At 50.5% G+C, this 15,834-nt stretch overlaps 1 protein-coding gene across 2 annotated transcripts; it reads right to left on the reverse strand.

Moving 5' to 3' along the window:
* Positions 1-11,858: 11,858 nt before the first annotated feature.
* On the reverse strand, positions 11,859-15,834 carry cmtr2 (cap methyltransferase 2). Of its 2 annotated transcripts, none has more exons than XM_079736300.1 (3): positions 15,758-15,834; positions 13,487-14,759; positions 11,859-13,247 (listed from the first exon to the last, which is right to left on the reverse strand). In XM_079736300.1, exons 2-3 carry the CDS (start codon positions 14,753-14,755, stop codon positions 12,213-12,215), a joined length of 2,304 nt encoding a protein of 767 aa, XP_079592426.1. In that variant the 5' UTR covers positions 14,756-14,759; positions 15,758-15,834; the 3' UTR covers positions 11,859-12,212. The 2 variants fall into 2 exon arrangements, with proteins under 2 accessions (XP_079592426.1, XP_079592425.1); XM_079736299.1 differs by having other exon boundaries at positions 13,487-14,762; positions 15,758-15,827.

Raw genomic sequence — 15,834 nt, forward strand, 5'->3', positions numbered from 1 at the left:
AGACACACACACTACTTACAACCACACAGACACACACACACATAGAAACACACAGACACACACACTACTTACAACCACACAGACACACACACACACAGACACACACACAGAAACACACAGACACACACACTACTTACAACCACACAGACACGCACACACACACACACACATCTCACACACTCACACTTTTTTTTACACCTAAATAGCCACACACACAGACACACACACACACACAAGTGTACTAACACCCATACAGACACACACAGACACACAGACGCGTGCCTCCGCCCACACACACACTCAGGCGTTGCGGTGGGTACGTTAAAATGTGTTTCTCTGTTTACGCCAAACCAAGGTTTTGCACATTGAGAGGCTCTAATGAGGAGTATGGGCTCCATTCCTTTCCAGGGGTCCTTCATTCAGTCCGCTTAGTGCTCAAAGGCAGAAACTACCCTGCATCACTACACGCCACAGAGGATGTGCACAGCCCCTTGTCCAGCAGCCTGAAGCCCAGTGGAGTCTGAGAGGGTCAGCGGGAGAGAGGCTTCAGAGCACTTTGGGTCCATTTCACAAACGGACCGACAGAACGTCCTGTCACGTTCCACTTCTCGGTACCAGGAGCTGGTGGTTTCTGATTTGGAATAGATACCTCTATATTTACGACTTTTATACCTGTATGTGTGTAGTGTATAATATAGCTTTATTTATACTGCATCTGATTCAAAACTATGTACTGAAGGTTATAATAGTGCTGTTGTTCTGTAAGAATATTAGGTTAAAGTATGTAGTGTGTGCTGTCAGTGACTCTTTGTTCTCATTATGGAACACCTTGTCATTCTTAGAACTGTTTCCCCTCCTTCCTCAAGGTAAGAGATGTCTGCAACAGAAAGGTTTTTTTCATGCAAAAGAGAAGGTGTGTGATGAGCAGCTTCAGTTCCCCTATGGAAAACCTCAGTGTGTGTGGAGGGCTGGAGGCTGCAGGGTATTCAATCCGAATGTCAAATCCCTTTGATCATCGTTGTCAGTCAATCAAACAAAAAACCAGACAATACTTTTCAGCTGCCATATTTGGACACGCAGAAATAATGTTCCATAATGTATGTTACATAATTTCAAAATCTATATGCCCCCTTCACCTACCAGGGTAAAACCACCTGTCCAGGGGCAGAAACACGCTTTGGATTAAGCATCAATGTGATATAATAACTGTAGGTGATGGTGCATTGTGAGCACTTCCTTTAATGAGGTTCTATTGGCCCATGAAGGCCAGCGGACTGCGGCCAAACAAAGTCCAACGTTTCCTCCACCTCATCACTGTGGTCCTTTCAATATGATCAACCTGAAATGACAGAATTCCTAGCAAAACCAGTGCAACCACTAAACCTAGAGCTCAGTAGGAGATTGGTCTGATTGTATATGTTTGTGTGTGTGTGTGTGTGTTTGTGTGGGTGCATGTGTGTGTGTGTGTGTGCATGTGCTTGTGTGTGTGTGTGTGTGTGTGTGTGTGCGTGTGTGTGTGTGCATGCCTGTGTGTGTGTGTGTGTGTGTGTGTGTGTGTGTGGTCATGTGTGTGTGTGTTGATGTGTGTGTATGTGTGTGTGAGTGTGTGTGTACATGTGTGTGTGCGTGTGTGTGATATGATTCTTCTCGATGCAGGGCAACAGATGCAGAGTCCCTGCAGGTTCCCCTGCGTACGTTAAATCCCATGATGGACAGTGCTCTAAAGTCCTGTCAGGTCTTCCCCCCCCCCTGCCCCCTCCCCCCTTCCCCCTTCCCCCCCGCCTGGCCACCCATCACGCACTGGGATCAGGACGCCGCAGCACGCCATGCTCTGTGATAAACCATCTGGCGCGGTGGCGATCATACCTGACACGGCCTCAGGCTCTTAATAAATAACGACGGGCGGTGGAGAGAGGTCACGGGGGAGGGAGAGAGGGCCGGGCCGGGGGGGGGCTCTGGTGATGAAATGTCAGTGACAGTGTGAAGGAATATCTCCAGCACGGCGGGCCATTCTCCGGTGGCTGACATCCCCCACCTCCGGATCGATGGGCTCTGACCCTGGGCCGACTTTCTCTGGTGTCCGCGGGGAGGAGGAGAGCACACGGAGGGCAGCTCAGCTCCGGGAGTACAATCCCTTTCTCTGCCGGACTGCCGCCGAGCTCCCCCCGCCGGAGCTGCCGGACTGCCGCCGAATCTTCGGCGGCAGTCTGGCAGCATCGGCGCGGGGAGCTCGGCGGCAGTCCGGCAGCTCTAGTCCCGGAGTACAATCCCTTTCTCCTCCATGGCACGGTTCATGGACTTCAGAGAGTCAAGGCCAAAGTTCCTTCCCCCCAATTCTTCTCAACCATGGCCGAGATATCCCCCACTACGAGTCTTTACTTGTTGTGGAAGTACCAGAGACGTCAGACGCAGTCTTTATGATTCATAATATCATCCGAGGAGCACATTGCTTTTGGCCGTGATATTAGATATAATATTATATAAATACCCATACATAATATTATTATTATATTATATTATATAGATATAGAGCTCCAGGAGTCCGCAAACAGCAGCAATCCCTTCTCCTCCATGCTGTGGATCAGTCTGACAGCTCATTGGTTAATGGGCAGCAGATTATTTGCATTAAAGCTACAGACACCAGAAACAGCGCATTCTGAAGGGACTGAAACAGAGGGGAATAGCGGTAGGCGAGATTTTCTTTCCTAAAAGCTATTTCCAGCAAACAGCTTCAAAAACATGATTTCTGGAACTCAAATACTATGTTTACTTGTTGGGAAAACACCATAATATGTCTCCTTTAAAATACACAATTAAGAAAACAATGTTTTAAAGTCGGAGGAGACTTTTAGAACTTTCAAAACCACAGTGTTCTGAGAGTGTTCTGTCCGCTCTACTGACTCTTTAACTTTATTTGTATAGCCCTTAAGTTACAGTCTGAACAGCCATATGTTTATGACCCCCCCCCCAGCCCAAGCCCCCAGAGGTCAGGACAGACATCTTGTTGGACCGCAGAGCGGGGGTCCCTCCATCGGGGGGGGGGGGGGGGGGGGGAGGCTAATAAAATATAAATTAGAGCAACAAGAGAGATATGGATGGGTTGCACTTCTTAAGACATTTTAATAATTTAGAAGAAAAGTCACGACTGCAGTGAAAAAGTGACATAATCGCTTGATTCGAAGATGAGCCCAAATGGTCTCATCACCTTCTGTTCGTGATTATATTAAACTCGACATGTGCAGTTAAGTTGATTACAACATGCTAGCTTGCTCAATATATATTATTATATACATATATATATATTTTGTATATGCTACACGTGAACCTCTTAAGCTGGCGCAATTTGATTGGTTCGCTATCTCGGGATGTAGGGCAATATCCAATGCCAAAGATCTCAAAGCTCGGGATATTGTTTTTATCACAAAATGTTCGTCTCGTCACGCAAATAAAAACAAATAAATCCCGGCAAAAAGTGTTAACTTGTTAATTTTTGGAGTGTTTACGTGTATCATATACTTAAATATTACATACATATAGTGTGTAAATCAATTAGCCGGGCTCGCCCTGTGTTGCAGGGAGAAGCTCAGCAGTCCAGGAGTACTGAAGTCTCTGTTCCTCTGCCTCCGTCTGAGAGGGCGGAGGACAGCTCCTCAGCGGAGCCCCTCCTGGGTTCACACCAGGCCCCTCTCCTGGGGAGACGACCCGGGGCCCGACTCGGGACCAGCAGCAGGGACCAGAGATCTCCCCAGGGCCGGGCCCCCTGGGGCCCCTCGGGAGGAGAGGGTGGGCCGCTCTGTTTGGCCCGTTGTCGTGGCGACAAGAGCATGGGAGACAGAGGACTAGCAGCGGGGGGGAGGGAGGGATGGATGGAATGAATCATTGATTGATCGATGGATTGATAGATGGATGGATGGATTCCTCGATGGTTGGATCGACTGATCGATGGATTGATGGATTCAATGGGAACTGAGAACAGTTCTGTGTAGAAAGAGTGAGCTGACCACAGCTGTAAACCCATGGTGCTTGTTTGTCTCTCCTGTCGTTCTCACGTCCGTAGAGAGAGTAGTGATCCCTGTTGTGTTACACAACGCTCTCACAACCTGAGCACAATGAACTTATGGGTGTTTACGCTCATGTCCCTCCCACTCCGATCCTCTCTGGAGACAGAGAGCAGGCCAACAGGAGCAAACAGCTCCAGGTAATCAGGTGCAACGCCCCTGACATCATGCTCCACAGTCCCGCCGCGGCGGCCTGATATCAGAAACACACAGCGGTTCATACTGCGGACTGTGTCTCCGCGCATTGCGGACGCGTTTACGTATTGGACATTAAGCTCCGTGGGTTTGAGCGGCGGGAACGTTTGCTCTTTCATCGTTAACACGCATGAGTAGCTGCGGAGTGTGTGAGTGTATCATCCTCGCGAGGCGAGCGACAGAAAGCCTGATCTCAGTAATACGATGTCACATTGTGTCTGTCTCTAATGAGACGTAACCTTTGGGAAGCATTTAGTCCAACATAAGGCGCCTGCATATCACAATGGAAGACCCCCGTTTGAATTATACCGTAAATACAATATCTAAACAGTACGTGTAACAGGGTTAGTAATCTCAGATAAATATAATTTAGAGAGACCAAACACATGCATCTCAGCGTCTCACAATGTGCGGTCTTTAAGATCCAAGGCGGGGGAATCAAACCCGTAGTTGTGTGACCATCCCTCCCTCCATGAAGACTAACTTCCTGCTGACAGCCCAGACATTAAATTGTTCTCTAATCCGTCTTCAATAACCGCACGGTAAAGAGTCGGTAAAGCCATCGGTATAAAACCTAATTGCCTTGGCCCTTTGATGAATGTTTAGTCAATAGGCTGGCTGTGTGTGCACAGGGAGCCGGGATCAGGGGGCTGCATTCTCCTCGGAGGGCCATTAGCTTCAGCCCCAGGAGCACGGCTCTGAAGCGATGCCACAACAACCTGAAAAACACAGCGCTGAAGACCACACTCCCTCAGTCTGTACATCTGATGCAACGCCCCCCCCCCACTCACTAAGTTTACTGACAGACAATACCTGCAATAACATTCACACCTTGCTGTTAACCTGCCATTGTATGCCCCTTTTTGTGGTGATTATATGATTCCAACCTGCATTCTACCTGCATTTTACATTTGTTTTCTTTTTTTAACCATGGCTGGCGTCTGCCTACCAAATCCAATCATTTTTGCGGTTGTTAATGCATAAAGGACGCAGATTAGTTCCCTACCGAACTGATAAGCTCTCATCCGACCTCCACATGTTCTGTGAGCCTACCTGCAGGCTGCATGACAATGCTACATGGAGAGCTAGCTGAGGGATAGCTATGTAGGCTACTTGCACTGCTGCTCATGTGCATGTGAGTGTGTGTCTTGATCCAGACATCAGTCGTCATGAAACAAACAGCCCCTACAGATATGGAACAAAGATGAAGCCTAAAACAACAGAAGAACTATGGAGCTGAACCCCAGGCTGGGTTCTGCTGGGTCTGCTGCTGGAGGCAGGAAGCAGGAGGCAGGAGAGAGGAGGCAGGAGGCAGGAGGCAGGAGGCAGGAGGGAGGAGGCGGGAGGCAGGAGGCAGGAGGGAGGAGGCAGGAGGCAGGAGGCAGGAGGGAGGAGGCGGGAGGCAGGAGACAGGAGGCAGGAGGCAGAGTGCTGCACCCAGCCCTCCTGCATGGCGGCTGCTGCTGCCTGGTTCTGCGTTCTGCGTCCTGCGGCGCCGTCCATCACGCCGGCTGCCAATAAGCTGCCCCGCTCCGACCGCCACCCGCGATTTATTTTACAACCCCCCGTATTCAATTTTCAGTTTCCACCAGTTGACTTGTGACTTGCTAATTGAATGAACCCATTCTGATGTCAGGATGGATGCGGCCTGCGAGGCTTCTGTTCGCTCAGCCTTCTCAACCTCTTCTTGGCTTCTGAGCTCATTCTAGGTCAGGAAATGATTGAGGCACCGACCTCTTCCATTGTTGTGCTTCCCAATCCATCGATCAGCTCAAGCCTCAAGCCTCCTCTGGTAACATCAGTGATCCAGTGATGCTACCAGAGGAAGCTGGAGGCCTTATTCAGGTAGAATGACATGAATAGTCACGTGACACACTGACACTGATTGCAATGTGACACTTACATTAAAAGTGCAACTATATACTCTCTCTTATGGGGAAGACAACATGAGAACATATCAAATCACCGGGGGAGGGTGTGGGGTTGCTGGTTTGTTGAAGCAGCCTCTCCAGCCCCAGACTGGTGGCTGGTGAGTTTGCACACCTGTGGTGCCCTCAGCTACGGAGGCTGAGGTTTAATCCGCTGTCTCAGCATCCTGCTCTCCCCAGGGGGAGGAGTGGAGCTTGGCTCAGAGTTTGGCTCAGGGCTTGGCTCTGTGTCGGCACTCTGCTGCAGTACTTTGAAGTCTAGAGTCGATTAATTAAATTAGCGAGATCTAATGTTTGACATTCATCAATATTGGTGAGGATGACAGAAAGGGCGAACTCCCCAGAGATAGAGACAGAGACGCAGCGCTAGGGAGGAACAGGAGAGGAGCTGGGTCCATCTGCACTAAGGTTTGATCATACTGGTTTAATCATAAACCATACTGGGTTATTTTGATTGGGAAAAGCCATTCCCCAGGATGTTCGTGGTGCAGTAGAGCTGAACACGTGGGAAATCATAGTGCCAAATAAGATAAGAGAGATGAGAGGGAGGGGGAGAGAGAGAGAGCGAGAGAGAGAGAGAGAGAGAGAGAGAGAGAGAGAGAGAGATCGGACGTGTCAGCGATTAATACCGGCACTGCCCTAACATTTTGCCAGCTCTCCAGTAAACTTGCCAACACCTACCTGTTGTGTTTTGGAGGGGCCAAGCAATCCATTTGTGAAAGGGTGCGTCAGCAGGGTTCACCACCTCACCCTCACCAGGTCTCGTTTGGGTCAGAGGGACGATGTCGTCCTCCAGCTTCAACTTTGTGAGGAAAACACACACAAACTCGTTCAACGCTGATCTACCACACATCATTCCCACGTAAGATAAGTCTACTGGCACAGTGAAGTAACAGTGATGTATCCATATTCATGAGATGATACACTTAAAAAGACAACCTTATAAATATCAAATTCAATTTAAATCTAGATGCCACTAGATTGTTCACACTGTACCTTAAGTGTAACAACACCATACTGTAACTGAGCGCCTACCATTAGCATTGAGCAGGATGTTTCACCACATCTATTTTAAAAAGCCCTCCTGCTCACATTACTTTGGATGTTAAACGACACACTGCGTTGAAGTTAAAAGAGCAAACCATCAGTTTGATGTGTGGCTCGCGCTCCTGGCTGGAGGCAAGAGGAGGGTTTTAGAGGATGAAGATTCATGGGGATGGTTTACTCTCTGTGTGAACCCCGGGGCTGACATTTATTCATGAAACCAAGACTGAGGCCACACTGTGGTGCAGCCACCACATCCTAAAACAAGACGTGATAACACTGCTCAACGGCCACTAGATCTGCCGATCAAAGTCTTTCTCATGACTTACAGGCAAGCGTTAATTGCTGTTATTGTTGTAATTAGGAATGACGTTGATGAGGATGAACTGTGGTTCAGCACGTTTCAGTATGATGTTATGTCCGTCCCAAACTAATTTACCATTTTACTAATTCACAAATGGAAAACAATTGTGTAACGATATATCAAATATTGAAAATTATACGCCTTAATCACAACACACTGCAAACCATGGAGTCCTTACGGTCACATAACTTCAATAGATACTGTAGTTGATTAGACTTAAATTCTGCATACTGCATGCCAGCTAAATCCTAATTAACATAGATTTAAACTTGAATTCAGTGGGTTTTCCCTCCAATCTATTTCCTTCATTTTCTTCGTCCTCCCATCAGCCTCAGTCTGCAGTGTAAATATGTTGTGTATAATATAAAACGTGTATAAACCGTTGGTTCACTAGCGTCACTGTAGAGGTTTACTGTACAGACCTCCATTCACTTCCTGCCTAAACACATGGATCTGTGCGGAGGTATTCCACCATTTGTAATGTTACTAACAGGTCTAGAGTGTACATGATGTTCCTTTAGTCTCCGTCAGACCGCGTCCAACATGAGCCATGGGGTTCATTGGAGGTTTTTATGAAGACACGAAGCCAAAGACCATTCGGAGTCAGCAATAAAGTTCAATATTATCCATTTCTATTTACATGCTAAACATCCGACCGGGACAACAGGAACCAGACCGCCATCTGTCCGGGCCGGGACAGTGATTGACGGTTCAATTGGGATTGTGTCCGAGGTTAAACAGTTGCTGTTGTTAATGGACGGAGGATACATTCCATGACAAGAGATGAGTGGCCTCACTCTAGTGTTTACACCCCTTTGGAGTAAAGAAATGTTAGCCGTTAGTGGTTTGGCTAAATTATTCTATATATATGTATGTGTGAGTGCTTGTGTATGTTTGTGTGTTTATATGCGTACATACATGTGCATGCGTGTTTGTGTGCTTGCGTGTGTGTTTGTGTGTGTGCATGCATGCGTGTTTGTGTGCGTGGATGTGTTTATGTGTGTGTGTGTGTGTATGCTAGCATGTGTGTTTGTGTAAGTGTGCATCTCTGTCTGTCTGTGCGTGCATGCATGCGTGTAATGTGTGCAGACATACATTTGGTAGTATTCATGGGTGGATTAGCGGATTCATTCTAGCAGGGATTATTAGTTTATGTTGCTAAATGTCTCGTATGAGCAGAGGGCTGCTGCTCCCCCGCGTTACGGCGCTTTGAGTCTAATGAGCGTCCTCACTGTGAGGCCGGAGCGATTCCTTCAGTGTGTCTCAGGGCTCTCGGCGGTCAGCCTGCTGGCCTCAGGGGGACCAATACCCCTTGTTGAGGTCTTTCTGTGAATGTGTAACGTTCACCACCCAACGCTAGAGGCATGTTGACAATGGAGCGGAGTTCTAAACCAGGTCAGATTCATCTCATCCAGTGAGGGCATCTAAGAGGCTTTCCTCCAGACAACAGCTGTAGGAGAGTGGAGGAGGGTCCGTCCAGGGCGGGGTGGAGAGCAGATGTTGTTTCTCTAGTCCTGCTGCACAGGAGACCTTCTGCTGCTCGTCTTCCTCACAGACAAAGGTTTTTAAACTCACAACCACGTTGATAACCTTTTATTTTCTCACTTTAACGTCTGATTGTCGTCGCATGACGCTGTAGTGAATAATTCACAGAAGGAAATGCTAGCTGGGAAGCTGGTATCCATCACTAATCATATAGGGAGGGAGGGACACACACACTACACACACACACACACACACACACACACACACACACACACACACACACAGATTCACCTTCCAGTTCTCCAGTGATTCTTCAGCGGTCACACCATTGTGGGCTCACAGATCTTCACCTGAGGAAACATCAGGAGGCTAAGAAGTCATTTCCATGTTATCACACTTATTTCATCCAGAAGGAACTTGGATATAATAACTATAATCACCTGCTTCTTGGTAGGGAGCCGTTCTGATATACCATGGCAGAATGCACTCTGATAGGTCAAACTACCAACCCATGTTGTTTCCATGTTGTTCTCACGTTGTTCTCATGTTTTGCTCTTCTGACTGAGTAGCGTGAAGCTCCCATCGATAGCTGTCACACGTTCTTCGGGTCACTAGGTCATCGTGTTCATTTACCCAGAGGGGTCTGATGTTGTTCTCACGCATCACTCCTTCGTCTCATCGCTAATGTGGGTTCTATGTCTTCGGTTAACCCCGCTTGGATACTGGACTGGTCAGATTCAGTGGAACGTCAGTGGTCAATACTGAAGGCACTTTCTTTCAAGTTTCAATGGAGGTTCTTCTTCATGGATATCAATGAGCTGATACTTGGAACAGCTGAATGATATTAATCCATGTGGTGAATGCGTCTCCTGATCACAGCTCGTACGCCAGCACCCATTGAAGAACGGTGACACGTTGTTCCCCATGGACAGAAACAGACAGATGAGAAAACACTGCGGTGTTAGCGTGTCTGCGGTCCAATAGATTCAGAAGACCGTTACTAACCAGGTACCGGGGTGGGCATGCGTTACCGACCACCACCAGCAGGGTGTCCCGGAGCACAACAACGCCAGATCTCACAAGAGAAGGCGTGCAGGGGTTATTGGGTTGTGTGGCGGCAGGCATGTGAGTGTGTACCGTCCGTGTGCACCGTCCGTGTGCATGTCTGTGAAGCACCGATTCAGCAGAAGAGGTGGAGCAGCGACAACGTTGTAAATCGTACTGAGGAGGAATTGCATTCTGAGTACAAATACAATCCAATCACTTGGTCCAGTAGGTCCCTAGCATACACATGCACACGCACACACACACATGCACACGCCCACACACACAAATACAAACGTATGCACACAAGCACACACACACACAGACACACACACACGCACACAAACAAACTAAGACACGTGCACACACGCAAACACACGTGCACACACACACACGCGCGGACATATTCTCTTTCTTGGAGTTGAAGTGGTTCTGCTTTAAGTTATCTTTAAAAAGTTAGGCTTAATTCTTAATATATTATTACAAAATATTAACCATATATTATGGCATTATTTTTTTTATAGCTGCATTCTACTAATACAGATACTCTTAACGTTATACATGCATTTGTTTATATGGTGTATCAGAATCCCTGGCTAAGTCCATTAGAAGGGCGACGTTTAAACCCAACGAGCAGAAGTGGTGGTTGGCTTCAGCATGAAAATATAAATTAGAGAGTAGTCTGTTTCCTTTCATCTGCATTTTGCAGTAAAGCAAACGGCTCTGTGTGTACTGTGCTTGGTCGCTACAGAACTAAATAAACATGTGATAGTTTTTACAAACAGAAAATATAACACATTTACAATAGACTGAATGCAAATGGTGTTGTGTAAAGTTGTTTTCCTAGCCTCCCTGAATAAAAGAGGAAGAATGATTCCCTGTGCTACTCTGAGCCATCTTATTTATAGTCCTCCGTGGAGCGGGAACCCCGACGCTGGAGGGCCGTCCCGGGCGCTTCATGTCGGGCCAGCCATCTGCTCATCCTCCCTGGCGGTGCCAGCGCCAAAGGTAGGCTACCCGGCAGGAGAGCCGCTACGGGGTCAGGTGTTACGTAAACCGGGCCGGGCGCCGCCGTTCCATCGACTTATCTTGTGACTCGCAGATGGCAAGAAGAGTTTAGTTAAGCGGAGCGGACGTTGCAGGGGGTCCGTCTGCAGGCGCTCTGCTCAGGCGTCTCTCATCCCATCGGAGCTCCGTCAGACCTTCCGCCCAGCGCTCCCGATAGACACAAACACACGTTTAGCAATCAGAAGAAGACGCCAAAAGTGGTAGGAATATAGATTAGAAATATGTTTTGGTGCACGCCGCGATGGCATTACATCATCTCACTCAATGAATTGTATCCCAGGCCCCTCCCTCCCACCGTCACTTACATAATACATGAACACACATGCACGGGAATGCACGTGCACGCGCGCGCACATGCACGCACTCCAGTCCAAATCAGGAGCTGGGGAGGCAGAAGCACTGGGTTCGACTAATACAATTGCACACGAAGTGCAGCAACATGCTCGACTTATCCGCACTCACGTGACTCGCTCCAGTCTTTAGTCTCATTTGAATATGAACACATCGGTGCAAACAATTCATATGCTCCCAAGTATGTAATGTTGTACAAACAGGAATATATGCAATTATACAAATATACAATGATGCAGGGTTAGAGGAATAGTTTATTCGTTTTATTAAAATAAAATATTTTAAAATATTTCCTTTTTTAGAATAAGTAAGAAATAGCACGATGCAGGAACGCAGATGCTGAATAGTTGTGCAATTAATAAATAATCTACTAATATAAACTCAAACAATCAAACCCAGATGCATATCAGTATAAAGGTGAAACACACCTTTTGAATCTTGATAAAAAACTTAAAAGGCCAAGGGTCTTTGATTGTATTTTAAGCGGTACGGATATGTGATGGCCTGTTTACCGTTAATAACTGAATGGATGCAATTCTACCTAAATAATACCATCATCTTCATCATCATCATCATCATCCATAACAAAAAGGATAAAAAATAACCAAACCATCCTCCGTGCAGGGACCCTCACTGTTCCCTGGTCTCCCCCGGTCTCTCCCCCCCCGCCCCCCCTCAGGGCCCGGGGCTCTGCAGGAGGAGGTGCAGCTTCTGCCGGACGACGGCTGAGTTCAGGGCGGAGAGGAACTCCGTCAGCCCCCCCCCCAGGAGCTCCTCCATAGGGACGAACTGCAGCACCTGCTGTGGGGCCCCTGGGGGCCGGTCCGGGCCCTCGGCCAGTCGCCCCATGTGGTCCCGCAGGTCCGCCAGCGGGGGCAGGAGTTGGGCGGCAGCATCAGGGCAGAACCCGGAGCAGAGCAGCAGCGCCCCCACCCGGCCCCCCGGGGGGGGGCAGCGGAAGGCGACCGAGCGGAAGGCGGCGCGGAGGCAGAAGACGAGGCCAGCTGTGAGCCGCGTGGCGGCCGACAGAAGGGGCAGCAGCAGGGCGTCGCCGGGGCCCATCCCCCCCAGGGCCCCCAGCAGGACCCCCAGCAGCGCCCGCTGGTACCCCGGCTCGCCGTCGTGCAGCGCTAGCAGCCCCCCCTCTGGGAAGGCCGGCTCCTCGGAGAACGACAGCGTGGGGGCGGGGCTCTGGCCCCCGGCCGCCGCCCACATCACCCGGTCGCCCACCACCAGGCAACACGTCCGGGCCTCGCCCCCGCCGCTGTCACCGGGCAGGGCCACCTGGGCCAGCGCGGCGGCGGCGGCACCTGCCTGGCAGGCGCCGCAGGGGGGGAGGTGGTCCCAGGTGGCGGGCGCGGCCCCCCCCAGCGCCTCGTTCAGCTGGCTCAGAAGCCCCCCCTGGCAGAACGGGGAGTTCCTCACCTCCGAGAGCGCCGCCCCCGCGACAGTGAACCAGGAAATGGGGGCGCAGTCCACCGGCCCCTCCAGCACGCCACACCCCCCCTCGGCGCAGTGGGGCCTCACCCAGTCGCCGTGTCGACCGCGCTCCAGGCGCTGCCTCCAGCTCAGGCCCCGCAGCTCCCGCCGCGCGTTGAAGGAGCCCATGTGGCGCTTGAGTCCCGCCGGCCGCCCCCCCCCCGACACGCTGAGGAAGGCGGGGCTTACGGAGCCGCGGGAGAGCCAGCGGCCACGCGGCAGGAAGCTCACCTTCAGAAACACAGACAGGAGCAGCTTTAGGGTCTGTAGCGTAAACCAATAAGAACAAACAGTGGTGTGTGATCTTTTCACCACATCCATCTATTGAATTATTACCATAATATAATTATAACATTCTATGATTATACTGTAGGGGATAATGATGACTTGCAGGATCTTCCAAACATCCTCTGTGTTAATCGTGGCCCAGCCGATCCGAACGGTGTGTGCATAGCGAGAGAGGAGCCTACCCTGAAGCGGAGCAGGTACTGCTGGGCCGTGAGGTCCCTGAGGCGCTCCAGACGCCCCCTCTGCTCGGCGCTCATCACGGGGAACAGGCTGAGGTTCTCCGTGATGGTGGCCACCTGCTGCGCGTGGAAGTAGGAGCACACCTCCAAGTGCTGCCGCAGGTACGACGCCGGGATCAGCGCCGCGGGGAAGAGCGCCGGCCCGTCCGCCATGTCCGGCCCGTAGCTCCGGAGCAGCTTCGCCACCAGCGGCCGGGCCGCATCCTTGCCGTAGTGGCCCCGCCCCACCACGTACACCTCCGAGTTCCCCGCCTTGCTGGTGGCGGGCTTGAAGACGCTGACGGAGCTGAAGCAGCAGTTGAGCAGGTAGAGCAGGCACACGGACGAGTGCTCGTACAGCGTGAACATCTTGAGCACCAGCGCCCCCCCGCAGCTGAGCAGCAGCAGGCCGGCCACCGCCTCGCAGAGGACCAGCGAGGCCACCAGCGCCTCCTGCTCGTCGGGGGCCTCCAGGCAGTCAAAGCTGCCGTCCGCTGTCACCAGGTCCACCCGCGGCATGTGGGCCACGAAGCCTTGCAGCTGCAGAAGGTTCTTCAGGCTGGTGAGGTCCCCCGTGTTGTCCGAGCCGAACGACCACCAGGGTAGAGTGTTGGCGATTAGCCGGTCGTCGGCCACCGTGGCGTGGCCTCCGTTGCCCTCGTGGTAGGGGTTGAGCGTGCTGGCCGCCCAGGCCCAGTCCCAGTAGCGGGTGGCCTCGCTGGTCTTGGTGAAGTGGTTCAGCGCCGAGACAAAGGCGCCGGGCGCCTCGCAGAGGTGAACCGTGTTTAGCGCCCCTGCCGCCACCGCCGCCTCCGGGAGCAGCGGGAAGGTCCCCAGGATTTCGTAGAACTTACACCAGGCCTGCGTGCAGATCTCTGCGTTGGCGGCCGAGCGCACGGCAGTGATGACCTTTCCCGCCCGGTTTGTGGAGCTGGTGTGCCACTGCCACTCGGAGAGGTCCTGGTCACTGAGCCGGCTCTTCACCGCGTTCAGGGATGCCTTCAGCGCCTGCAGCTCGGGGTGCTGCTGCTGGGGGTGGGTGAGGACCTCGTTGGGGTCGGGGAGACACCACTCCTCGTTGGACGGTTTGGTGAACGTTCTCCGCTTGCTGAAGAGCTCCTCCACCTCCGTCGCCATGTCAGGGTCAAGGGTCGCCATGTCAGGGTCCACGGCAGCCATGTTGGACTGCGGGGGCTGGCCGGCTTTCTTCCTTGATCCATGAGCTCTGCCCATCCTCCTCCTCAGAGAGAGGAGATGAAACAACATAAACAGTGATTATAGCGGAAGGACAACAGGCATTTAGTAACTGTATTCTCGGGAAACGCTTTCTTAAACCCTGAAGCCTTCTTTGGGAGACATCGTTTGATGTCCAAACAACATTACTGCCAGAAGGCCTCCATGTAGATACAGTGTTTCTACACTAAAGTCTAGAACCTTCTAGCAGGACAGCTCCATTGGTTCTGCCAGTAACTAATACAACAACGTAAAAACGCCTAATCATTAAATGCTTACAAAACAAGCCCACATTGTGTCTAACCAAGTCTCAAGGGGGAGTCTCGCTCAGGGGGAAGTCTCGGGACAGTTGAGAAGCTGCAGACACAGGATGGAGGAACCAGGACTGAGAGTTGTAGGGAGCAGGGCTGGTAGTTTGAGTTGGGTCTACAAAAAGCCTAGTTTAATGTTATAAAAAATAATCTAAATGGAGGTCGGTGAGTTGAGATTGTAATAACAATTGGAAATGTCCTTCCTGAGATTTCAGAATAGTCTTGTAGTGCACTTATAGATGTTCCAATGATATCTTTATCTCTCCAATAAGAGATATAGACGTAAAACCTCCTAGTGACGTCACACATTATCTACTACAGAAACGAAAGATCTCACAACTTCCGAAACAATACCGCATCCTCATGCACTGAATAAATGCTTTTTGGAAACTCAACGTCCAAATGAATAACTTTTGTATCGAACAACATAAAATGTGATGGCTACACCTAAAGTAAACTGGAATGCTGTTGGAGCCGATCTACTAAAGAAAGGATTTAAATGATTACGCCTCGAATCGGCATTTTAAAGACTTAGGACCATAACTGTCTTCTGTTGTTGCCAAGAGGAATGAGCCCAGGATATGTTAGGATATGTTAAGTTTATCAGCTCTGTCAACGCGCCTCTCCTGGGCCAAATGTCCACTACCTCCCTCCCCGCCGGGCCGGATGTCTACCTGTTCGGTTAACTTACCCGTAGCGAGGATTAAAAGGTAAACATGAATGTGAATCACGTCAATTATAGTACAGGACGGACATCCTTTGTCGCAC

The sequence above is a fragment of the Pollachius pollachius genome, assembly GCF_949987615.1.
Source record: "Pollachius pollachius genome assembly, chromosome: 5".
In the NCBI taxonomy this organism is placed as follows: Eukaryota; Metazoa; Chordata; class Actinopteri; order Gadiformes; family Gadidae; genus Pollachius; species Pollachius pollachius.